Source organism: Chiloscyllium punctatum, chromosome 5 (assembly GCF_047496795.1).
Source record: "Chiloscyllium punctatum isolate Juve2018m chromosome 5, sChiPun1.3, whole genome shotgun sequence".
Classification (NCBI taxonomy): domain Eukaryota; kingdom Metazoa; phylum Chordata; class Chondrichthyes; order Orectolobiformes; family Hemiscylliidae; genus Chiloscyllium; species Chiloscyllium punctatum.
The window spans coordinates 88,103,867-88,131,565 of NC_092743.1; the positions used below are offsets into that span (position 1 = coordinate 88,103,867).

At 41.3% G+C, this 27,699-nt stretch overlaps 1 protein-coding gene across 1 annotated transcript in view; it reads right to left on the bottom strand.

The window, feature by feature from the left end:
* The window catches only part of LOC140476750 (sorting nexin-31-like), a 123,473-nt gene that overhangs the window by 20,630 nt on the left and 75,144 nt on the right, over window positions 1-27,699 (bottom strand). The window contains exons 8-11 of the mRNA XM_072569563.1: window positions 18,139-18,208; window positions 13,605-13,697; window positions 9,851-10,054; window positions 1,905-1,997 (exon numbers count right to left, since the gene is read on the bottom strand). Coding sequence (XP_072425664.1) covers window positions 1,905-1,997; window positions 9,851-10,054; window positions 13,605-13,697; window positions 18,139-18,208 — 460 coding nt within the window. The remainder of the gene's footprint in view (window positions 1-1,904; window positions 1,998-9,850; window positions 10,055-13,604; window positions 13,698-18,138; window positions 18,209-27,699) is intronic.

Sequence of the window (27,699 nt, forward strand, 5' to 3'; positions counted from 1 at the left end):
ATCCCCAGGACCTGTGCCGCCGCAGTCACCCGGGCCATCTTCCAATTCATTTGGAGATCAAAGATGGACCGGGTCCGAAGAGACTCTATGTACAAAGACCGATGCAATGGGGGAAAAAACACGCCCAATGCCACCCTCACCCTGATGGCCACCTTTGTGTGTGGCTGCATCAAGCTGTGCGTGGATCCCCGGTACGCAAACACCAAGTGTCACTACGTACTGAGGTTCTACCTGTCCCCGGTGTTGCGAAGGATGGGCCTGGCCTCACTGCCGCGGAACGCTCCGAGTAGTTGGACCGTTCCGTATCACCTGTCCTTCGTGGAGAAATTTATGAGGAAAAACACCTTTGACCACAAGTCCATCAGGAAGTGGTCAGCACGTAGCGTCCTTGAGACCCTTCGGGAAAAGGAGAGGGCGGATCCTGTCGAGCGGTTCCCTGAGCAGACTGTCAAAGCCATTTGGCAGAATGCCTCATCGCCAGAACTTTCCAACAAGCACCAAGACGTGGCTTGGCTGGTGGTGAGAAGGGCTCTGCCTGTGAGATCCTTTATGCACGCCCGGACTCTCTGCCGCACCGCACGCTGCCCTCGAAGTGGCTGCGGGGGGGACGAGACTGTCACACACCTCCTTCTGGAATGTGCCTATGCAGAGGAAGTCTGGAGAGGAATGCAGTGGTGCTTGTCGAGGTTCGTCCCGAGCAGCGCCGTGACGCGGGACTCCGTGCTCTACGGCCTGTTCCCCGGGACTCACACCGAGACGAACATTAACTGCGCCTGGAGGATCATCAACTCGGTGAAGGACGCTCTCTGGGCGGTCCGAAACCTGTTGATCTTCCAGCTGAAGGAGTTGACCCCGACCGAGTGTTGCAGACTGGCACATTCCAAGGTCCAAGACTACGTGTTGAGGGACGCGCTGAAGCTTGGGGCAGCTGCCGCCAAGGCGCGGTGGGGAAAGACCACCGTGTAAGATCGGCCTGCCGAAAGAAGAACAGGGGGCCCATACAGACGTTTTTTTGGGCTCTGCTGATGCCTCAGCCAAATATATGTATATATACAAGATTGAAAAAATGCACAGGATTGTAAAGGACAAGAATAAAGTCGAATCTGTGTTTGTAAATATGGACATATGTATGGCATGATCCAATGTACAGACCATCAAATCATTTATGAATAAAGTATATTTTTGAAATAAAAAAAAAGGATCTCTGTTGACTACATGGCCCCACTGTCCATGCTTAGTCAGCGATTTAACATAGGTTTTTCAAATCCTAGTATTGAGTGACACAGGTACACTAAAACAGAGAAATATGACAGTGCCACTACGATGTTGGGTCAAAAGCTTGGAACTGCCTATTAGTACTGCTCAGGGCATCACCCCAAGATGGACTGCAGAGTTTCCTGATGGCAGCTCACCACTACCTCAAATTCAGTTAGGGATGAGCAACACCTGGTGGCATTGCCAACAAAATCATGTCCCATGAATTAAGAAAGGCTTTTCCAATCCATCATTAAAAAGCCAGAAATCAAAGATCCCAGCTTTTACAGCAATAATAAAATTGTTTATTTAATAATTGACCATGGTGATGATCATAGCATTGCTTCAAAGTTCCTGCATGAAACTGAAAGACATTGATAGAATAGAAAGTGTACTTATAAACTTCATTAAAATATCTTATGCTCATACATGTTAATATTATATAGTAGTTTATCAATGAAAAAGGAGAAACATCCTCAATTCCAACAAGCACAAGCTTCAGAAAGCTTGCACGCAAATTGTTGCCTCAAGATTTGTATTAATGTTTAATAGACTAAAACACGGTTAACAAACACGCTAGAGAAACATCAAAATATAGCTCAGTCTGACTAAAATCCACTATACTGTTACAGCACCAGCACTGAACCAACCTGGTAAGTGTAAATTGTAATCCATTGCCTGAAATCTTGACTATCTTGGTATTCAAAACTCAGTTTCGGTTTCAGTTCTGTTTCTTCTGTTATCTATGAAAGAAAAATAAAAACTGGAAATCATTTGCATGGTGTTAAAATCAGACAACAGTAAACACATGAAAAATCAAATCAAGAGTTGATCATTAAGAGCTGAATTCCCTAGATTTAATTGTAATGTTCTTGACACTGAAAGCAAAACCCTAATCATTTCATTGGATTTTGATTATAATTAAAGACAATTCTGAAAGTTAAGGTCCTTTGTTTCTCACCCATCCTTGTTACAGGCAGCTGCTCTTTTATTCAAAATTAACACAAAAACACAAGGTGGCCTGGTGTGAACTCCTAGCCTTGTACCTAAGGTGGCTTTGGAAATGGCTTCTTTGTATGCTTTTTGTTGTACTCATGTATCCCTGTACTTGAGTGCATGTGACAATAAACCAAATTCTAATATTGAAGCATCTACTTTTCCATAATTTAAGAAAGCACCATTAGAGATTTAAGCCTTCACAAATACAGTAATATGTAATGTAACAGCTTTCTGGACAAACCACATCCACCAGAACAAAATCAGGAAGCATTGCCCATGTGCAATGAGAAGATATGCTTTTGGTTTCCAAGTAATGAATTGGATTGGTTGTAGCATTCATGGTGAAGAAAGGACATGGTTTAATCAGCAGTCAAGATTAGAGTGCTGTTGGAAAAATACAGCAGGTCAGGCAGCATCTGAGGAGCAGGAAAATTGACATTTTGGGTAAAAGCCCTTCATCAGGAATGAGGCAGGGAGCCTCCGGGGTGGAGAGAAAAATGGGAGGTGCTGGGGCTGGGAGAAGGTAGCTAAGAATGCAATAGGTGGATAGAGGTGGGGATGAAGGCGATAGGTTGGAGAGGAGGGTGGAGCGGATAGGTGGGAAAGGATGATTGGCAGGTAAGACAGGTTATGAGGATGGTGCTGAGCTGGCATGTTGGAACTGGGGTAAGGTGGTGGGAGGGGAAAATGAGGAAACTGGTGAAGTCCACATTGATGCTCTGGGGTTGAAGCGTTTAGAGGCAGAAGATGAGGCATTCTTCCTCCAGGCGCCAGGTGGTGAGGGAGTGGCAGTGGAGGAGGCCCAGGACCTGCATGTCCTCAGCAGAATGAGAGGGGGAGTTGAAATGTTCGGCCACGGTGGGATCGATTGGTGCGGGTGTCCTGGAGATGTTCCCTAAAGGGCTAATTCCCTAATTGTTTATCAGCTGCTGGAGTTGGTTGGAAGGATTTGCACTGAATCTCAATAGTTAATTAGTTGGGCAAAGTTAAAAATCACACAACACCAGGTTATAGTCCAACAGGTTTAATTAGAAGCACCCTAGCTTTCAGAGCACCGATCCTTCGGATCACCTGAAGGAGGAGCGGCACTCCAAAAGCTAGTGTGCTTCCAATTAAACCTGTTGGACTATAACCTGGTGTTGTGATTTTTAACTTTGTACACCCCAATACAACACCGGCATCTCCAAATCATAATTAGTTTGGGGGCAGTGAGAAGCGCTGAAGAGTAATAAGAGTGTAATTACAGTGGAAGCGGTTCAGTAAAAAAGGTTCATTAGATTAAAATTCCAGACATGAAAGGCTCGTTTTAAGGAGATTTTGAGCAGTTTAAGCTTATGCTCGCTCGAGTTCAGAAAAATTAAGGGAAATCAAATTGTGGTATTTAAGATGTTAAAGGGGATTGACAAAGTAGATGTAGAAGGTGATTTCCCTTTGTGGGGCAGTCTAGAAAGAGAGGTAATTGTTTTAAACCCCTTAGCCTAAAACGAAGGGGAGGAGAAATTACTTTTCCCTAAGGATTGTGTATCAGTGGAATTCACTACTCCAGAGCGAGGGAGATTCCGGGACCCTGAATAAGTTTAATGAGGACATTGACCTATTTCTAATTAAAAATCTAAGGGTTGTGAGGAGTGGGCAGGGAAGAGAAGTTAAGGCCAAGATTAGATCGTATTAAGTGACAGAACAGGCTCAGGAGACTGAATTGCTTACTCCCGCTCTGAATTCTTAAGTAAGTGCAGAGTTTGGGAAAAGTGGCAATAACCTGGAAAGGTAAGTCTTTGGAATTTGGAAGAGGGTGTCAGTAATAAGGTTAGAGTAAAGGACAAAACAGTAGATTAATGAGTGCATAAGTAATAGTAGACAGTAAACAATTCAGGAGAACTGGGCTGCTGATTGGGAGAATTTGAAATAATTAATAATGGAGAGGACACTGGGATGCAGCTAGCTATGGGGAGGTTGTGGAAGATTCAAAAAGGGATAAAAAAAGTCTTTGGTAATAGTGGATATTGGGATAAGAGAGTTTGGAGCATAGGTTGGTTAGATGGAAATTTAAATGAAAAATAAAAGGATAGGGGAGGAGAGGGATTTGACATAATTGAGTTGCAATTATATAGATCATGCTTATAATCTGAGAAAAATGGTGTAAAAAAAAAAAAGGCATTATTGAAGTTCTCTTTTTAAAGAAATGGTACATGATAGTATGAAATACAACCATGTTCTGCTTCCAATCAGGAAAGCAACAGGGTCAAAGTGGAACCCCTGCCATTACTGTCTCTATGTTTCGTAACTGAAGAACTTGCCATTTTAAAGGGATGCTGGCTAACCCTAAGCAAGAACCTGAAAAGGGTAGAGGAAGCATGTGACATTTCTGAGAGGAACCTTGAAATGGATATTACACCCTTTATGAACTGTCACAAGGAGCCTAATACTTCTTTATATGCCAACATCTCTGGTGGTCATCTGAGAGTTTTAGAGTCAGAGACATACAGCATGGAAACAAATCCTTCAGTCTAACCTGTCCATGCCAACCGAATATCCTAACCCAATCTAGTCCCACCTACCAGCACCTGGCCCATAACCTTCCAAACCCTTCCTATTAATTTACCCATTCAAATGCCTCTTAAATGTTGCAATTGTACCAGCCTCCACCACTTCCTCTGGCAGCTCATTTCCATACAGGCACCACCCTCTGTGAAAAAGTTGCCCCTTAGGTCTCTTTTATATCTTTCCCCTCTCACCCTAAACATATGCCCTCTAGTTCTGGACTCCCTGACCTCAGGGAAAAGACTTTGTCTATTTACCCTATCCATGCCTCTCATGATTTTGTAAACCTCAATAAGGACACCCGTCAACCTCTGACACTCCAGGGAAAACAGCCCCACTGTGTTCAGTCTCTCCCTATAGCTCAAATCCTCCAACCCTGGCAATATCCTTGTAAATCTTTTCTGAACCCTTTCAAGTTTCACAACATCTTTCTGATCGGAAGGAGACCAGAATTGCACGCAATATCCAACAGTGGCCTAACCAATATCCTGTACAGCCGCAGCATGACCTCCCAACTCCTCTACTCAATACTCTGACCAATAAAGGAAAGCATACCAAACACCTTCTTCACTATCGTATCTACCTGCAACTCCACTTTCAAGGAGCCATGAACCTGCACTCCAAGGTTTTTGTTCAGCAACACTCCCTAGGTCCTTATTAAGTGTATAAGTCCTGCTAAGATTTGCTTTCCCAAAATGCAGCACCTCGCATTTATCTGAATTAAACTCCATCTGCCACTTCAGCCCATTGGCCCATCTGCTCAAAATCCTGTTGTAATCGGAGGTAACCCTCTTCGCTGTCCACTACACCTCCAATTTTGGTGTCATCTGCAAACTTACTAACTGTACCTCTTATGCTCACATCCAAATCATTTATTTAAATGACAAAAAGTAGAGGGCCCAGCACTGATCCTTGTGGCACTCCACTGGTCACAGGCCTCCAGTCTGAAAAACAACCCTCCACCACCACCCTCTGTCTTCTACCTTTGAGCCAGTTCTATATCCAAATGGCTAGTTCTCCCTGTATTCAGTAAGATCTAACCTTGCTAATCAGTCTCCCATGGGAAACCTTGTCAAACACCTTAGTGAAGTCCACAGATCATATCTACCGCTCTGCCCTCTTCAGTCCTCTTTGTTACTTCTTCAAAAAACTCAAATCAAGTTTGTGAGATATGATTTCCCATGCACAAAGCCATGTTGACTATCCCTAATCAGTCCTTGCCTTTCCAAATACACGTGCATCCTGTACCTCAGGATTCCCTCCAACAACTTGCCCACCACCGACGTCAGGTTCACTGGTCTATAGTTCCCTGGATTGTCCTTACAACCCTTAAACAGTGGCACCATGTTAGTCACAGGTGAAGTGCTGGAAGACTGGAGGTTGGCTATCAGTGGCAGTGGTTAGCACTGCTGCCTCATTGCGCCAGAGACCTGGGTTCAATTCTCGCCTCAGGCAATTGACTGTGTGGAGTTTGCACATTCTCCCAGTATCTGCGTGGGTTTCCTTTGGGTGCTCCAGTTTCCTCCCACAGTCCAAAAATGTGCAGGTTAGGGGAATTGGCTATGCTAAATTGCCCGTAGTGTTAGGTGCAGGGGCAAATGTAGGGGAATGGGTCTGGGTGGGTGCGCTTTGGCGGGTCGGTGTGGACTTGTTGGGCCGAAGGGCCTGTTTCCACACTAAGTAATCTAATCTAATCTAGAAAATAATATCTCAGCAAGAGGCCCAGCAATCACTTATCTAGCTTCCCACAGAGTTCTAGGGTACACCTGATCAGGTCCTGGGGATTTATCCACCTTTATGCGTTTCAAGACATCCAGCACTTCCTCCTCTGTACTATGGACATTTTGCAAGGTGTCACCATCTATTTCCCTACTTTCTACATCTTCTATATCCTTTTCCACAGTAAATACTGAAGCAAAATACTAGTTTAGTATCTCCCCATCTCCTGCGGCTCCACACAAAGGCCACTTTACTGATCTTTGAGGGGCCCTATTGTCTCCCTAGTGACCCTTTTGTCTTTAATGTATTTGTAAAAGACCTTTGGAATCTCCTTAATTCTATTTGCCAAAGTGATCTCATGTCCCCGTTTTGCCCTTCTGATTTCCATCTTAAGTGTACTCCTACTGCCTTTATCCTCGAAGGATTCACTCTATCTATCTTGTCTATATCTGACATATGCTTCCTTCTTTTTCTTAACCAAACCCTCAATTCCTTTAGTCATCCAGCATTCCCTATACCTACCAGCCTTTCCTTTCAGGAATATACTTTCTCTGGATTCTCATTATCTCATTCCTGAAGACTTCCCATTTTCCAGCCATCCCTTTACCTGCAAATATCTGCCCCAATCAGCTTTTGAAAGTTCTTGCCTAATACCATCAAAATTAGCCTTTCTCCAGTTTAGAACTTCAACTTTTAGATCTGGTGTATCCATTTCCATCATTATTTTAAAACTAACAGAATTATGGTCGCTGGTCCCAAAGTGCTCCCCCACTAACACCTCAGTCATCTACCCTGCCTTATTTCCCAAGAGTAGGTCAAGTTTTGCACCTTCTCTAGTAGGTACATCCACATATTGAATCAGAAAATTGTCTTGTACACATTTAAATTCGTCTCCATCTAAACCCTTCACACTATGGCAGTCCCAGTTTAAGTTAAAATCCCCTACCATAACCACCCTATTATTCTTACATATAGCGGAGATCTCCTTACAAATTTGTTTCTCAATTGCCCTCTGACTATTAGGGGGTCTATAATACAATCCCAAAAAGGTGATCATCCCTTTTTTATTTCTCAGTTCCACCCAAATAACTTCCCCGGATGTATTCCCAAGAATATCCTTCCTCAGCACAGCTGTAATGCTATCCCTTATCAAAAACACCACTCCCCCACCTCTCTGGGCTTCCTTTCTATGATTCCTGTAGCATTTGTATCCTGGAATATTAAGCTGCCAGTCCTGCCCATCCCTGAGCGATGTTTCTGTAATTGCTATGATATCCTAGTCCCATGTTTCTAATCATGCCCGGAGTTCATTTGCCTTCCCCATTAGGCCCCTTGCTTTGAAATAAATGCAGTTTATATCATTAGTTCTACCTTGTCCCTGCCTGCCCTGCCCTGACTGTTTGACTTTCTTCTGTTCTCAGCTGTACCAGTCTCAGATTGATCTCTTTCCTCACTATCCTCCTCCTCCTTCTCCTCCTCCTCCTCCTCCTCCCCCCTCCCCCAACACCCCACCCCACATGTTGACTGTTAACCACCATGGAGGAGAAAGTGAGGACTGCAGATGCTGGAGATCAGAGCTGAAAATGTGTTGCTGGAAAAGCGCAGCAGGTCAGGCAGCATCCAAGGAGCAGGAGAAATCGGCGTTTCAGGCATGAGCCCTTCTTCAGGAATCCTGAAGAAGGGCTCATGCCTGAAACGTTGATTCTCCTGCTCCTTGGATGCTGCCTGACCTGCTGCGCTTTTCCAGTAACACATTGTCAGCTCTGATAACAAACATGGCAAATTGTCTGACTTCATGACTGCACAAAAAGCAATTCAGGGCAGGAGTACTGTAAGCATTTAAAGTGCTGCTTAAAAGGCAAAATTCCAAAAACTGAAGGGAAGGATGTCCCTGGCCAAACTATCTTAAGCTGTTTCACCAATTACCTTCCCTCCATTTTAAAGGTCAGAAGTAAGGGTTTTCGCTGATGACTGCACAATGTTTAGTACTATTCATGACTCCTCAAAAACTGAAGCAGTCCATGTCCAAATGACACCCTAAGTGATACTGTAATTAATGTTGAGTCTAAGGACCTATGTATTTGTAGGATGGAGATAAACCATTATTGAGACTTAACAAGAGGTGTAGAAAATATAATTTAATGCATGATACCAGTATGTACAAGTTTTGCAATTTTGCCTAACTTGTCAAAAAGACTACAAGGATTCAAATGTCTTCTCCATTGGGACCACATGCTTGATTCTCCAATTCTCCACCCACAACTGTGATGATATTATTATTGGGTGGAGTCCATTCAGTTTCCAACAATAATCCTTTTAGAACTGTTATTTTATGCAATACTGTGTTTTCTAACCAAACAATAAGCCTCAGTTATTTCCAATTCTCTGCATTCAACATTTTCGATTGTCTTCCCTTGTTCAGAAGATTATGAGATACCTTTTGGACATGCATGTAGGCAACTCCCAGAAGAATCAAAATAGATTAGTAAATATTTTGCCAGGCTGAATTTCTTTCACCAGCTTAAAGTAATTTAAAGTGACTTTATCCCTAAGTAAGTGCTCATTGTTTATACAGTTTCCAAATATTGATATCTTAAAAAGGTTGTTCAAGCCTCAAAGGGTTGGTAGTTGTTTAAAGAACTAATTCGCAAGAAATGGTCTGTTTTATTTTCCAACTGTCAAATAAATCTTAAATACAGATGCTCCTTCTCACGATCAGTGAATAGACTTAACCAAGTGACAGCCATACATGGTTTATTTGACACTTCAATGTTGTTTATTCCAAAATATTTTGGAAAAGGTAGGAGTAACACCTCTTCCTCATAGGATGTAGCAGCAACAAAAATAGAAATGTAAATAAAACAATGAGAAAATATTTGTCCAAAGTTTCACAGAAGGTCAATACGTTTCACCAGAAATGCAGCAACCTTATCAAGTCCCTCGGATGGGGGAATTCAAAACTAGGGGTATATTTTTAGGGTGAGAGGAGAATGTTTTAAAAAGGCATAAGGAGCAATTTTCCTTTTTGAATACAGTGTGGTTTGGGTGTGGAATGGACTGCCAGTGGAAGTAGTGAATGCAGACATAGTTACATTTTCAAAGACATTTGGATAACTTCATGAATCGGAAAGGTTTGGAGGGATATGGGCCAAGCGGGACTAGTTTAGTTTGGGAACATGGTCAGCGCAGACTGGTTGGACCAAAGGGTCTATTTCCATGCTGTATGATTCTATGACAGATGGCACACTGGTATTTTAAACATACTTTTACGTCCACCTAAATCGACCTGACATATTTGATAAAAATTTGGCTAAAAATATTTTAAAAAGTTACTAACCTGCAGACAGATTTTCCAGCATCTTATTCTATTAACCTTGAAGCTAACCTCCTTGATGTGGTTACTTGGTAATTGGATGCAGCAATTAATCTCATCATTGCCCACACGAACAACAGAAGGAGAATTGGGTTCTGGATAATCACAGGTGCAGGCCTCAAACAGTACATATCCATAGAACTTTACTTCCTCTATAGTTTCAAGGAACTGAAAGATAACAATTTTCTCTGTAACTCAGCAACACTGCTGGCAAATGGACAACATGCATATCTTCAACAAAAGAATATTCCAACGCCTTTCACAGGACCATTATCAAGCAACACTTAATACAAAACGCCATTTAAAAAAGTCAGGATAGATAAGCAACAAATTATAAGGAGTGAGGAGTGTCTTAAAAGCTAGAAAGAAAGATGGTGAATTGCAGAAAGGGAACTACAGAGCATTATGGTCAACAATGGTGAAGGGAAGTCTACTGCAAAGATCACACTTGACAAAGTGAGTGCATTGGGGACTGTGCCAATTAGAAATCCATTATCAAGTGTATTCATTTGCAATACTCTATAGCAATTAGTTTTCATCTTGATCTACTTGATATGGAATGCTTAGTTTAAAAATTGGAAATACTCATGGACCAGAATTGTGGCCTGACAATATTGAGGGTGTTGGCTGGAGGAGGTTATATAGATATGATGGTGTGTGGCCATGGATGAAATTGGAAAGAATATTGAACATAACAGCGCAGTACAGGCCCTTTGGCCCTCAATGTTGCGCCGCCCTGTCATACTAATCTGAAGCCCATTCCATATGCCTGTCCAATAAAAAAGATAGATAGGAAAATTGAGGAGTTGCTAAACCAGAAACTAATGTTGGTCCAGAAGGACAATGAATGAACAAGAACTGCATGAACGAGGACACAGATAGCAGATTTTTGGATAGCTTAGTAGTCGGAGGAGAGTCCATTATCCGTGTTTCTCCAGTTATCAAATGCCTAAGAATTAGGCAAAAATCAGTTAGCATGACGGTTCTCCCCCTCCCTCCAATCTGGAATACAGTTGAGACCTGTTATAACATGATCTTTTGGTCAAGCAACTCAAAAGTCTGCAAACAGGCTATAAGGCGATAATATACAGTAACCAAATGGCCTGATTCTGTTCGAGTCTATTCCACCATTCAGTCAGGGCTGACGTGTTTTGCAACCTCTTGCCTTCTCCCTATAAACTTTGAGCTTCTTAATAATTAATAACCTATCTATTTCTGTCTTAAATACATTCAAGCACATGGCCTCCATAGACTTCTGTGGCAATGTGTTTCACAGATTCACCACCCTCTGGCTGAAGAAATCCCTCCTCATCTCAGTTCTAAATTATTGTCCCTTCACTCAGAGGCTGTCCCCTTAGGTCCTAGGCTTTTCTACTGGTGGAAACATCATCTCCACATCCAATCTATCCAGAATTCTCAGCATTCTGAAAGTTTCAATGAGATCCCTGCCTCATCTTTGGAAACTCCATTGAGTACAGACCAAGAGTCCCTAACTGCTCCTCATTTGACAAGCCCTTCATCCCTAGGATCATTTTTGTAAATCTCCTTTGGACCCTCTCCAATACTAGCATATTCTTCATCAGATATGGGACCTAAAACTGCTCACAATATTTCAAATGCAGTCTGACTAGACCCTTGTACAACCTCATCCCTGCCCTTGTATGCTGGCCCTCTTAAGATGGATGCTAACATTGCATTTGCCTCCCTAACTGCTAACCGAACATACACATTAATCTTAAGAGAATCCTGAACTAGCGCTGCCAAGTCCCTTTGTGCTTTAGATTTTCAAAGCCTTTTCCCATTTAAACAATAGTTTACACATCTATTCTTCCAACCAAAGTACATAACCTCCTGGATAATCGTCTTCTATTTGTCACTTCTTTGCCCACACTCATAATATGCCCAATTCCTTCTGCTGCCTTCCCATTTCCTCAACACTACCTGTCCCTCCACCTATCCTCGTGACATCTGCAAACTTAGCAACAATGCCTTCAGTTTCTTTGTCCAGATAGTTAATGTATAACATGAATCATTGTAGTCCAATGTCACTGGGGAACTCCACTAGTCACTGGCTGTATTCCTGAAAAAGATTCCTGTATCGCCATTCTCGGTCTTCTGCCAGTCAGCCAATCCTCAATCCAATAACACCTTATCTTATTTAACAGCTTCCCTCCCTTCTTAAACAGGAGTGTTACATTAGCCATTTTTCAGTCCTCTGACTCTCCCCAACTCTATCCAGTCTTTCCTGAAATATCACCAGCAATGCCTGTACAATCTCTTAAGATTGATTTATCACAGTTACACAGGACATCATTTGTGATTTTGTAAAAACAGGTTCTGTGGGCAGGGGCAGAAACATGACTGGAGTTATTTGAACTTGAGCTCCAAGGATGACAGACAAATTTGTTTGAGTCAACAGGTCCAAAGACATTACAGCAAAATGAATGGGGCAGTATTTGCAAGGATGGTGGGGCTGAGGTTTGATTTGGGCTTTAAAAACCATGAACCTGCAAGGTGAAAGTCAATTAAAGATTCTTGTCTATCCAAAACTTGATGTTGGAGAAGCAGTCTTATAAGTTAGAAACATTGGAGTCGTCACGAGAGGTTGGAAAAGCTAGGTGTCAAATACTGCTCCTGGATAATGCTTAAATAAGGAATTGCATGTAGATGAGAAGTTGGCCAAGGATAAATCCTGGAGGGACACAAGAGGTAAGAGTGCACAAATAAAATCTATTGTAAGTGGTATCCTGGCTACAATTGGATTTATTAGAGCAGAACCCAGCCAGTTGGACAGTATTGAAAAACAATGGTATGAAAGGCTGCAGCCAAGTCACGAACAACACAGGGAAAATTTACCTTTTTGTGACAAAACACACAAGGTGCTACTTGTGACTTTGGTAGAGTTGGTTCGGTACTTTTGCAGAAGCAGAATCTTATTAGAGGAATTAAAATGTGCTATGATTAGATTAGATTACATTACAGTGTGGAAACAGGCCCTTCGGCCCAACAAGTCCACACCGACCCACCGAAGCGCAACCCACCCATACCCCTACATTTACCCCTCACCTAACACTACGGGCAATTTAGCATGGCCAATTCACCTGACCTACACATCTTTGGACTGTGGGAGGAAACTGGAGCAAACCCACGCAAACATGGGGCGAACGTGCAAACTCCACAGTCGCCTGAGGTGGGAATTGAACCCAGGTCTCTGGCGCTGTGAGGCAGCAGTGCTAACCACTGTGCCGCCCTATGGATAAACATTATATTTTTCAGACCTCACCAAATCCATACAGAAGCAATAAAGTTCTCTCACTGGAAGGCCTCCAGTTGACTGCTTGTTAATTAATTATCATTAGTCAGCATCATCACTGCCACAAGTGCATACATTATGAATTCTTGCTATAAAGAAAATAATTTGCTGGATTGAAGCATTGTGGCCTGCCTGGCTACTAAAATCTGCTGACAATGGGTACAATTCAGCAGGAAAAAGGGGAGCTAGGAATTTTAATACATCAAGTGTCAGTGTATCTTGTTAATCAATATGCGATTTAACAGTGGGAAGAGTGAGGAAGAGGATAAATTCAAATGTACAGAAAGTAAATAAAAAGTTGAAATGAAAAAAAGTCGAAGGATAGAAATATTGTGGCAGTTTATTTATGGGTTAATCCCTTCCTTGTCACAAGGTTCTGAACAATTTGCATAAAATTAATATTACCTCTCTCTTCATTTCTGCATCTTGGAAAGCTTTCAGCTGCTGGTATTGTTCCTCAGTAGGACTAACCCAGCCTCGCTCCAGCTCATATGTAGCCTGAGATTAGGTGAATAAGAGGGAAGAAAAATAATAAAATTCCTGTTTATATTTCACAATTTTCCAAAGGATGAATTCCTGTAAATATCTTACACAAACAAGGCAAAATTCCACTGTGTCTTCACTTCAGCTGACACAAACAAACAGATGAGAGATAATTATTGTCTGATTTTGGTTACACAACGGCAATCCAAAGAGCTTCAAAATCATACATAACTGAAAGGTGGATCTTGATAAATGATCATCCAAACTCTGCCAAGAACCTCTGTTTTGGCACAAATTGTCATAGGTGTAATAAATACTTTTATTTCTCAATTTTCTACTAACGACAATTTTTTTTAAAAATCTGCCATGAAACTGTTAAATAGGGTGAAGTTCTATAATTTAATTTTCTAAAACCTCTGCATTATATACCTCACTTAAAACATTGGTAACCTCGTGCAATTTAAAATTTGAAAAAATATTTTCTACACAAAAATAAACGTTCTATAACATTTATTTCACCGTTTGGGAGTAACTAAAAATTAACTGAAAAATGATGTGAAGAAACTATATAGAACCATTTACTGGTTTCATTGACGTAAAAAAAAATCTCAAAATATTTCATTATGGCATTTAGAATAGTGGACCCAAATATTATTTAATTGGAAAAATACTGCAAAAAGCTACAGCACAGAGGAATTTGAGTCCTTGTGCATATATCACACAAAATCTAGAACCCAACTTCAGCAGGTAATAGGGAAGGAAAGTGGAATGTCAAGGCCCACTGTCAAGAAAAGTCACCAGTATTCTCAAAGATCCATCCCACCCTGGCAATGTTTTTCTACAACCTCTACCATTGGGGAGAAGTACAGAAGCTTGAACACACGCACCATCCAGTTCGAAAGTTTCTACCCTACTGTTATAATACTGAATGGACTCGCAAACGCTTAATATTTGCCTGTACCTGTGTTTTTATTTTTAACCGCTGTTTACCTATTATTTACTTATCTATGCTACTTAACTCTGTCATCTGCCTGTATTGCTCACAAAGAATTTTATTGTTAAATTCATTTTAAAAGATGAGGAGAAGGTACGAGAATGGATTTGAGAAAGATATCAGTCATTATGAAATAGCAGAGCAGACCCATTGGGCCGAATGGCCTAATTCAACTCTTATGTCTTATGCTCTTAAGAGACTTAAATAACGATTAAGTTTTATAACCAGTGGATAGTAATCTGAAATGGTCAATTAAAATCTTGGTAAGCTAAGTATTCTTAGTTTTTTTAATTGTAACTAACAGAAAAAAGGACTTCGTTACTTGTTATTGTGTTATATATTGATGCACACTAAAAAAAAAAAAAGGACAGCACGGTGGCTCAGCGATTAGCACTGCTGCCTCACAGTGCCAGGGACCCAGGTTCAATTCCCACCTCTGGAAATCGTCTGTGTGGAGTTTGCACATTCTCCCAGTGTCTGCGTGCGTTTCCTCCGGTTCCCTCCCACAGTCCAAAGATGTGCAGCTTAGGTGAATTGGCCATGCTAAATTGCCCGCAGTGTTAGGTGCATTTGTCAGGGGTAAATTTAGGAGAATGGGTCTGGGTGGATTACTCTTCGGACGGTCAGTGTGGACTTGTTGGGCCGAAGGGCCTGTTTCCACTTTGTAGGGAATCTTAAAAAAATATATGTGCAATTTACACTGAACATAATGTGCACTTAAAAACTTCACAACCTTTTGCTGTTTTAGGTGAATTATATTGGAAGAAAAGCACAGACTAGTAGAAACTCCTCCCCCACATGACAGTTGCCTTGCATAGATATTTAAAACACATCACAAGTTCTTGTATCCCGGAACAATGTGCACAAACAATGACACTCACAAATACAGTTTTATTTTCAATCTACCCCATGTTTACTGGAATTTTGATTTAAAGTATGTTCTTCATCTACATAATACAACTGGTGGTAGTTAATAACAGAGGTTATATTGTTGGATTGGCCTGGACAGTGGATGTTGCGAAGACGGAGAGACTAGGACCTGAGGGCAGAAGTCTTAGAGTGAAGGAAAGACCTTTTTAGAGCAGACATGAGGAGAAAGTTCTTCAGCCAGAGAGGGGTGAATCTAGGAATTCATTAACACAGAAGGCTGTGGCGGTCAGGTCATTGAGTATATTTAAGACAAAGGATTCGTTCAAGATTGTCAAGAGGAATAAAGGTTACAGGGAGAAAGAGGGAGAATGGGGTTGAGAAGCTTAGCAGACTCGATGGGCCAAACGGCCTAATTTCTGCACCTACGTCCTGTGGAAATATTTCAAAAGTTGCATTCTAAACCTGGTGAACAGCAGGGAGTTATCTGTCAGTCAGCACTGTGGTAGCAGTGAATGTGTGCTAAGAATGCTCTCAAAGAGAGTCACGTCTGGTGATGATCAGGACACGTGGATACCACCAACACATACTGTTGCATGGCTGGTTCTGAAAAAGATTATTAGTTATACAAGACTCAGGGCAACAGGAAAATCTATGTCTATTTGCAACTGCCAGTCATATCCTCAAAGACTTTCATCCAGTGACCTAGCCCCTGGGTTAAGACCTGCTTGATGCCCATATCTCTATGATAGGAGATCTGCAATCAAAGCATGAAGGTGACAGATGTCTATACACACAATTGGGAGGCAGATGGTGATGTCAGTGCCATTTAAGGGCTGTTTAGAGGGCATTGGAATAGGTGAGGAGGCAGTGACAGTGATAATGCACTTCTAATCCAGAGCTCCAGGCTAACATTTAGAGATACGGCTTAGAGTCCCATCAGGCCAGATGGTGAAATTTGAATTCAATAAATATCTTGCATTCTAAAGGAGACCACTGTGGGTTGTCATAAAAAGGACCATTGGGTTCACTAATGTTCTTTCGGCCAAAACATTTGCTATCCTTAACTGGAATTGCCTACATGTGACCCCATACACACAGCAAGATGGTGGATTCTTTAGGGAAGGACAATAAATGCTGGCCTAATCAGGGATGTGGGCATCACATGAACAAATCTTTTTTAAAAAAAAAAGCTCAGTCAGCTGAGGTGAGGACCCAGATAAAACACAGACCAGCAAATCCTGTATTTTGTTAGCCACTGTTTCCTACAGCAACAAATTCATTGGAGATTGTTGTGCCAAAGCAAAGCTGCTGAGTCACACTAGGCAATGTTGACAGAATTGAACCATGACAGTGCTAACCATTGTCTCATGAGATGCAAAGTTGCCAGAGATGGTAAAGTCAGATTGATGTTCAAACACCCTGATATTTGGGACTGGATTTTGCAGACTTCTGCTGTGCATTTATTTCAACAGGCGAGGTATGTAAAATATCCCCAGTGTGTTCCTGGTACTGAGGCCCTTCGCTCAGAGTCATCAGAAATCCTGGTTTTGCTGTGTTAGTTCTGGTGTCTGTACAATTACTTGAAAGTAGCTCAAATGCCATGGATGTTGACCTTTTCCTTATTAAACAGAAAGTCGGCGGGGGGTGGGGGGTGCTGGTGGTGGTAAGACAGAGAAGAAAACCAGAGAGATTTTGTCTGCCTTCCCACAGACACTCCTCATATGCAACAAACCTGTACCCTTCACCAATCAACCCCTTGCCATCTTCATGAGACATGTAATTCTGGACATACGATACTGTTTGGGCACTGATTGCTTCTTTTCCTGATGACCTCTTGAGTGATCAATGGAACAAGTTTGCCAACTGTGAAAGGACAGGTCATTACAGGGCCACACATCTTCAATTGCTCCTCCCCTCAACTGCTCCCAATGGTCACCATTCACGTCAATCAACATACAGCCACACCTTCCTAAGGCTTTTCAATGTGACCCAATTTCGACATGTGAATCTGGTTAGTCTGCCTTATTAAATGCCAATTAAGTGGCAATTAAGGACCTCCAGCTTCCTTCACTGCCATAAAACACTGGGCAAAGAGCAAAAGTTGTTTTTAAACCTGTGCACATCAGGGGTACCACTAACCCATTCCCTCAGTACCCAAACAGAATATTACAACCCATTATTCTTCCATGCGCAGACACCCAATTTCATGCCCTCTACTCCCCTCCCTCGGGTGCCCAATCTCTGCCTAACCAAAATTTCCTGGATTTGCCTGTGGTCACTGTCCTTCACTCTTATTTATGGAGATACTTGCAGCACTCACCACATGGATGGTGGGAAAGCAGTATATCCCAATAAAATACAGCACTTGAGACTCAAACCTTTTAATGATGTTTTTGGAGGTTAGTCATTTGCTACAGAAGATTGAAGGTATAATAATACATGTTATATCCAGCCCATGGGATAATCAGGCTTAGTGGACTGAATGTCCTGTTCTTTATTTTTCATGTATTGGCAATGATGGAGTTCACCAGGCTACTTGCATTCATACCCTGAACTTTACTACTGATGTCCACAGAGATCCATTTCACTTACCTGGCTGTATAATAATGAGACACCACCATTACTTTGCATGAGTATTTTGTTTTCTAATGGATCCAAATAACTGAGAAGAGAAAAAAAATCTTGTTCATCGAGTTAAAAAGACTGGAAACTACCTCAGTTACAAAACACACAGTAAATTTGGCTCAGTCAGCAAATTCAATTCAGGAAGGAACAATGTAGCTTTAAATGCAAAGTCCTGCTTGTTTCCACAGATGAACTACCTATAACTTATTTTCTACTTTAGGGAAGCTTGAAAATAAAGCTGAGCTCTAAAGTGGTATAAATCCTACTTAACTGGGAGGTGAAAATGTGTTGCTGGAAAAGCGCAGCAGGTCAGGCAGCATCCAAGGAGCAGGAGAATCGACGTTTCGGGCATGAGACCTTCTTTATGATTCCTGAAGGGCTCATGCCCAAAACGTCGATTATCCTGCTCCTTGGATGCTGCCTGACCTGCTGCGCATTTCCAGCAAAACATTTTCAGCTCTGATCTCCAGCATCTGCAATCCTCACTTTCTCCTACATAACTGGAGACTCAGGAACAGTTTTCACCCTTCCACCAACTTCCAGTGGATGCCCCCTATCCTTTTTAGAGTGCAGAAGAACTAAGCCTTCCTGAGGGTTAGCGACAGAGCACCACAAATTGTACTGTGCATGAAAACACAGGTTCAGAATCGGAGAAAGATGCCATGTATTCTAGCAGCAATAACGCTTTTCAAAACTATCCTTTAAAAAAAAAGAGTTTTTGAGCAGAGACTCACTACATAGAAATTTCTCATTGGGCAGAAAAGCATCATCTGAACAGACTGGAAAATTGTCTTTATTCATAATGATGATCAGTCAAAAGTAATAAATGCCAAGTGCCTAGTAAAGGCTTTCCATTGTTCACACAGGTAGCTGTTTATCTTGGACAACTTGGCCAGTTAAATCAATGTTTAGCTGGACCACGGTAACCATAAGATAGTAGGCTCGAGTCTTAGTCTGTGCTGAGTTAGCTAATTTTGGGCAACAGTGTTACAATTAGGTTCAGTGCTGCCACCAAAGGTTTTGGGGAAAGGGAGGTTGTAGGGGGTCAGGTGGGGAAATTGGGTGGCGAGTCAAAATGATCTGCCAGGGCTCCCAATTGCTGCTAATTGCAGAACAAAAAAAAAAGGATGCGAAGACAAAGTGAAAGGCTTTGGCATTGTTGCAGTAATCTAAATGAACAAGTAGTCTGATAACTGTTGGTCTCCCAAAAAGATAATCATACTAGAATAAGATTCAAGAGGGTGCCTGAAACTTATCTGACAGTGTTTTTAAGGGCTCTGAGAAACCTGAACATGACATCAATCAGTGGAAGAATCTGCAAAACACAAAGCATTCCATATCAAGGATAACTGGTATATCTAGCTGCATCTGTTGATCATAGGAACAGGAAGAGCACATCAAGTCCTATGAAGCTGTTTCACTATTCAATGAGCTAATTAAACAGTTTGTTGACTTTGTATCTAAGGAACGACATGCTGTCCTTGGAGGGGGTCTAGAGGAGGTTTACAAGAACAATCCTTGGAAAATGAAGAGTGGATGAGGATTGTGGGTCTGTCCTCAATGGAGTTAGGATGGATGAGGGGGGAAATCTCATTGAAATTTATAGAATACTGAAAATCCTGGATAGTGAGGCCTTGAAGATTATTATTCCACTAGTAGGAGAGACTAGGACCAGAGGGCACAGCTTCAGAGTGAAGGGGTGACCCCTTAAAACCAAGATGAAGAGGAATTTCTTTAGCCAGAGGGTGATGAATCTGTGGAATTCACTGCTGCAGAGGTAAAGTCAGTTCTTTAAGATTGGTTCTTAATTAGAAAGGGGATCAAAGGTTACAGGGAGAGAGCAGGAGAATGGGGTTGAGAGTCACCTTAGTACTGATTGAATGATGAAGCAGATTCAAATGTACCAAATAGCTAATTCTTTTCAGATATCTTATTGTTGAACTGTGTCCTAACAGTATCTAACTGACTTGATTCCATACTTAATGGCATTAAAAATCACGATATCATCACGTTATAGTCCAGTTTTATTTTGAAGCACTAGCTTTCGGAGCACTGCTCCATCAGGTGATTGTGGAGAATAATCACCTAATGAAGGAGCAGCGCTCTGAAAGCTAGTGTTTCAAAATAGACCTGTTGGACTATAACCTGGTATTGTGCGATTTTTAACTTTGTACAACCCAATCCAACACCGGCGTCTCCAAATCATACTTAATGACCTTAGCTATCTATCAATCGCAAGGAAAATTACTGAATTAGCAGAATAAAGGAGCACAGCTATAGCCACAGAAAGGAAGACAAAATTGTTTGAATAAGTTATTTGGCCAATTTGAGCATGATAACATTGTGGTAGTAGGGCTGGGGAGTTGCGAGAATGGAGGGTTGGTAAAAAGAAGAGATTTGCTGAGCTGGTTTTCCCTTTTATCTGCTTTTAAATGCACACACAGCATTGATGCCAAATTTAAGTGGAATCAGAATTTTCAGCTTTCTCTAGAGGTACATCTTAGACACAATGACTAGAATATAAGTTGACTCGACCACCAAACTGAAAAGGAAAAACTCAACGATAGGTATATTTTAGTGAGGCCAATTTCAACATATTAAAAAGGGAAGTAGTGGACAGAGTTTTGGTTCCCTTATCTAAGGAAACAAATATTGACATTGGAGACAGTTCAGAGAATGTTCATTAGGCTCATACAAAAAAGGGGCTGCCTTATGAGTAGATGTTGAGTATCAGGCTTGTACACATTGGAATTTAGAAGAATGAGAGGGAACATTATTGAAACACAAGATTTTTTAGGGGAATTGACAGAGTGTAGAATAGAAAGTTGATTTCTCCTTCAGAGAGTTGAAGACTAAAGGGACATAATCTCTGAATAAGGAGCCACACATTTAAAGCAGAGATAAGGAAGATTTATTCTCTCAAAGAATAGTGAATCTGGAATTCTTTACCACAGAGGGCTATAGTGGCAGAGTCATTAAATATAAGAATGTCTGTCTTGACTTTGCGTAATGAGCAATGGAAACAAGGGTTGTGGGGATAAGCAGGTGAGAACTCTCTCACAGCAACTATGATTTCACTGAATGGCCTACTTCTGCTCTTACATCTTATGGCCATCAGTGGTCATATGCATAAACATTTTATACATGACAGTCTAGTCCATTTAAACATTAAATGAATAATTTCACATGCCTTATATATTTTCTGTAAAGAGCTCTGGTATGTTAGAGATTAAACAATACATAACGTAAAGTGATGGTCAATCTACCTTTGAAAAAATGTTTTTTTAAACACCAAAACACCAATGTTTTAAGCGTTTATTTTGGCATTACTGGGGAGGGGTTCCTCCACAAAATTGTGCCTCGAGCAACTCAGGAAATTTGCAATTTAAACTTCTCAAATTTGTGCACAATAGCATTTGGCATGAAACCCTGAGCAAAGATGATAAACTATGTGGACCTAAACTTCATGAGAAAAATAAACATATTCAGATTAGAAGAAGTTGAGAGATCAGAATGTCACGTGATCAGACCTCCAAGAATGCGTCCAACTAAGCTTTTACTTATTGACTTTCAAATTCTCCAGGGTCTTGTGACTCTACAACGAGCTCAAGCACAAGATAACATTTATGCAAATCTAGCCTGAACCACTGGTGAATTTAGGGCTGCAAATTCAGACATAATCCATACAACATTGCTTGATAAAGCCTAAAAGCCTCAGATTTTATGGAGTATTACTTGTTCTCGGCAAAACAGTGATGACTAAATCTGAGGCATCACCAATAAGGACATCTTGCATGGCAGGAAGTTGAAAACCTTAAATCAGCCATTTCAAAATCTTTGCTTAATTGCAAAGCGGACCAATCATATTTTTACAATAGTTTAGGTGCAAATTGTTTGTCAAATTGCAAGACACTGTGGACAAGTTTGAACTTGACAAATCAAACAGAATGCTAGAATCATTTTGAAATGATGCACAAGTCACAAGCACCCTCCTTATTTCTTTGTGTCAAAGAAAACGGACAAACAGTCTTCTAAATGAAGTTGAACTTAAAATGTCTATAAATAGTTTTAAACTTTTGGACCAGTGTTTTATGCAAACAATGTAGACTGAGTACTTCGATCAAATGGTGCAACTGGAATGAAAGCTTGACTTTTTGGTTTTGGAGCTCATATTTATTGTTGAAATCAGAGTTCTCAAAATTACAATTATCAATGGTGGGAAATGAAATATTGGGAGTATATCCTGGCATGTTAATTTGCTATAATATGGCAGAAACACTGAATCCATCCATAACATTCGTGAAGGGATGTTTTGGATTCTGCTGCAACTGTTAAATCTACTTCAACATTTCCAAATTCCTATTTTCACTTCTTTATTTTACTTCCTTTAAATATTAAAAAGTACATCTGTATTACTTCCCTTTAAGCTTATTCTTCAAGTTTCTTTTTGCGCTATCGGTAAACTGTATTAAATTGGAACAAACCAATGATAAAATAAAGTTCGAAACTGTCATATTGCACATTTATGTTTTCATAACTCATGGAAAATTATTGAATGCTGCACCATGTGAATTCAATTAAATTTCATCCAAGCCTTCACAAGATTCTAAAGCAGATTCATTTTATAAAATCAGGAACATGGCTATTTTAAATAAAAGTAAACGATTAGCAAGGGAAGAGGATGGCATAGACTAGCAATCTAGGATGCCAAGCTAATATTCTGTGGATATCAATTTGAACCCTACCAGGACCGATGAGGAGATTTGCATTCAATAAAAGTCTAGAATAAATAAAAAGATATCCTAACAGTGACCATATAATCATTATCAATTCCTGTAAAAGATCCATCTGCTCCACTAATGTCATTTAGGGAGGGAAATCTACAGTCCTTCCCTGGTCTGGTCCCATGTGACTCCAGACACAAAGCAAGTTTACCTTTGCGTCAGGCAATAAATGTTAGTCTAGCCTAACCAGTGACATCCACACATGCACATTAAAAAAACTGAAAATATGCAAATATTATGAAGAATTATAGCCACATGCTTTGAACGGACCAGCTGAATATGCACTGGGTTTTTTCTTTGGGGAAGGTCAAGGTCAACTGCCTATTTATATAGTTTCCAGCCACAGTTTCTCAACATACAGTAAAACATACCAATTAAAACTGTACAAAAGCAAAGAACTGCAGATGCTGGAAATCAGAAACAGTTCTGAACTCTGAAGAAGGGTCACTTACCCAAAACTCTGAATTCTCTCTACAAATGCTGTCAGACCTGCTAAGTTTTACCAGCAATTTCTGTTTTTGTTTCCAATTAAGACGGTTTTAGTATGGGTTCTTCACATATATTCAGGTCAAACCTCAAAAGTTGCCTTGAAGAACGTTTATTAACAGTACAGACATATGGGAGCAGAGTTGCCCTGCTTGGAGCTGTTGTAGTTCCAGCCTTCTAACAGAATCTCTATCTCAGGATTACTCAGGTCACAATTTACCTCAAAGGCTCACCTGCACATGCATTAAACCTAGTCTTAAAAAAGGAAAGACAGGTATAAAATGATTGAATTTAAACGTTCATTTTAGCAGAATAATTGACAAATCAGACTTTAATGCAATTTGCAGAAATCCACAGACTCTATCAACAAACACATCGACTTGGACCCAATATACCGGCCACTACAGTGGACAGCTCGAACTGACAACCGGAAGTGGCAGAGACAGGCCACTATAAATGCCGGAGGAAACAGCACAGAAGCGCTTCACAGGACGCTCCCAAGCACTGAGGATGTCACCTAGACAGGGGACGAAACGTTTGCAAGACAAATTCCCAGCTCATTCTCCTTCAAGACTGGCTTTACTCCTATGCATGGGATAAAGGGAGAGATTCAGCAAAATTACAGATGTGTGCATGCAATCAGGGGAGAGAGAGCATATGAAAGTATGAGACTGGGATACACTTAGTCAGAGGTTTGGATGGGGCAGAATTTGTAAGAAGCGTCCAGGAGAGTTTTCTAGAGCAGGGTGTCAATAGTCCGATGACGGAAGGGACCATGTTGGACCTGGTGTTAGGGAATGAGCCAGGCCAAGTGGTAGAAGTTGCAGTGGGGCATTTCTTTGGAAACAGTGACCACAATCGTAGTCATATAGACAAAGATGAGTGTGGTCCTAAGGGAAGAGTACTAAACTGGGCCAAGGCCATCAAAATTAGGCAGAAGCTGGGAAATGTGGATTGTACACAGCTATTTGAAGGGAAGTCCACATTTGATATTTGGGAGGCTTTCAAAGATAAGTAAAAGATAGTGCAGGATAGGCATGTCCCATTGAAAGCAAAGGATAGGAAGGGCAAGATTCGTGAACCATGGATGACAGGAGAAATCGTACAACAAGCCATGAGGAAAAGGGAAGCGTACATAAGGTCCAGACAGCTAACAGCACGGGCCCTGCAGGAATATCAGGAGACTAGGACCAGTCTTAAAAGAGGAATCAAGCGGGCTAAAAGGAGTAATGAAATAGCTTTAGTGAGCAGAATTAAGGAGAATCCAAAAGATTATTATTCTTATAAAAGAGGCAAGCGGGTAACTAAAGGATAAAGGAGGAAGGCTGTGTGTCGAACTTGAGAAAATGGGTGAGATTCTGAACGATTACTTTGCATCAGTGTTCACTGAGGAGAGGGACATGATTAATGTTGAGATTAGAGATAGAAGTTTGATTAATCTGGATCACGTTGACATAAGGAAGGAAGATGTGTTGGGTAGGCTAGTGGTTATTAAAGGTGGACAAAGTCCCAGGACCAGATGGGATCTATCCCAACTTGCTGAGCAAAACAAGAGAGGAAATGCTGGGGCCCTGACAGATGTTTTTGTAGCATCCTTAAGTACAAGTGAGCTGCCGGTGGACTGGAGGTTTGCGCATGTTGTCCCCCTGTACAAGAAGGGTAGTAGCAATATTCCAGGTAACTACAGACCAGTTATCCTGACGTCAGTAGTGGGAAAGTTGCTGGAGGAGAAGGTATTGAGGGATAAAATCTATTTTTATTTGGAAAAGAATGGGCTAATCAGTGATAGACAACATGGTTTTTTTGTGGGGAGATCATGCCTTACCAACTCAATGGAGTTCTTTGAGGAAGTGACCAAGCTGATAGATGAAGAAAGGGCTGTTGATATCATATACATGGACTTTATTATAACATTTGATAAGTTCCCCATGGTAAACTAATAGAGAAAGTGAAGTCACATGGTGTGCAGGTGTTCTAGCTAGGTAGAAGAACAACTGGTTGAGCAACAGTAGAGAGAGTAGCAGTTGTTGAAGAGAGTTTCTCGAAATGGAGAAAGGTGACCAGTGGTGTTCCAAAGGGATCACTGCTGGGGCCACTGTTGTTTGTGATATACAGAAATGATCTGGAAGAGGGCACTGTTGGTTTAATCAGCAAGTTTGCAGATGACACGAAGATTGGTGGAGTAGCAAAAAGTATAGGGACTGTCAAAGAATACAGGAGAATATAGATAGACTGGAGAATTGGGTGGAGAAGTGGCAGATGGAGTTCAATCCAGGCAAATGTGAATTGATGCATTTTGGGAAGTCTAATTCTAGAGTGAATTATACAGTAAACTGAAGAGATTAGAGTGGTGCTGGAAAAGCACAGCAGGTCAGTCAGCATCTGAGAAGCAGGAAAATCAATGTTTCAGGCAAAAGCCTTTCACCAGGAAGGGCTTTAGCCCAAAACGTCGATTTTCCTGCTCAGAATGCTGCCTGACCTACTGTGCTTTTCCAGCACCACTAATCTGGATTCTGATCCACAGCATCTGCAGTCCTCACTTTCGCCCAGTAAACGGAAGAGCCTTGGGAAAAGTTGATGAGCAGAGAAATCTGGGAATTCAGGTCCATTGTACCCTGAAGGTTGCTGCACAAGTGGATAGAGTGGTCAAGAAGGCATATGGTATGCTTGCCTTCATCAGACAGGGTATTGAGTATAAGAGCTGGCAGGTCATATTAAAATTGTAGAAGACATTGGTTCGGCCGCATTTAGAATACAGTGTACAGTGCTGGTTGCCACATTACCAAAAGGATGTGGACGCTTTGGAGAGGGTGCAGAGAAGGTTTACTAGGATGTTACCTGTTATGGAAGGTGTTAGCTATGAAGAGAGGTTGAGAAGGTTAGGATTGTTTTCATTAAAAAAAAAAAGAGGAGATTGAGGTCTACAAAATCATGAAGGGTTTGACATGGTAGATAGAGATAAGCTTTTTCCCAGGGTGAAGGATTCAATAATGAGAGGTCATGCTTTCAAGGTGAGAGGTGGAAAGTTTAAGGAGGATACACATGGCAAGTACTTTCCACAGAGGGTGGTAGGTGCCTGGAATGCATTGCCAGCAGAGATAGTAGAGGCTGACATGGTAGATTCATTTAAGATGCGTCTGGACAGATGCATGAGTAGGTGGGTAGCACAGGGATACAGATGCTTAGGAATTGAGCGACAGGTTTAGACAATGGATTTGGATCAGCTCAGGCTTGGAGGGTCAAAGGACCTATTCCTGGACTGACTGAGGTTAGGCAGGAAAGAGATTGAAGGCATGTGAAAGAGGGTGAGCAGGAGAGAGGAATTAGGAAAAGAGTCAGAAAGTAAGTGAAAGAGTATGGGGGGGGGGGAAGGAGGGGGGGAAGAGGGGGAAAGAGGGGGGAAGAGGGGGGAAGGTATAGGAAAAAAGAAAGACGGCTCCTGACAGAGAGCAAAGTACCTTAGAGAAAGCAATTGTGACAGCAAGAATGACCAAGTTAGAAAATGTGAACGCAAATGAAGTGGAAAAGTACAATGCAGAATTTAGAGAAACAGATTGAAATTTTAAAAATGGAATAAAGCTAAAGGTTAGAGATATTTTAATTTATATAGCACTTTCAAATCGTGGAACATGCCTGTAGTATCACAGCTAATTAACAAAGAAACACTTTGAAGAGAAGAGAACTTTCTATTATTTTTTTGCCTTCACAAGCCAAACAGTCTACATCATGGAAGTCCAATGGTTACATGCAAAGTTTAAACCAACATATCTTATCAGAAATTGACAAATGCTCACAGAATTTCAATTTGCAATAAGAACTTTAGTATTGCTGAAAAAAAAAAGACATTTTAGAGCGAAGTACATTACCAAACAGGAACAGGCCTTTCGGCCCTCCAAGCCTGTGCTGATCCATATTCTCGGTCTAGATTAGAGTGGTGCTGGAAAAGCACAGCAGGTCAGGCAGCATCCGAGGAACAGGAAAAATCCTTCATCAGGAATAGAGGGCTTTTGCCAGAAACGTCGATTTTCCTGCTCCTCGGATGCTACCTGACCTGCTGTGCTTTTCCGACACCACTCTAGACTCTGGTTTCCAGATTCTGCAGTCCTTCTTTTTACCTACCTGATCCATATCCTCTATCTAAATCTGCCACTTATATTCTAAGGGTTTGTATCTCTCTGCTCCCTGCCCATTCATGTATCTGTCCAGATAAATCTTAAATGAAGCTATCGTTCCCATCCCTACCACCTCCACTGGCAAT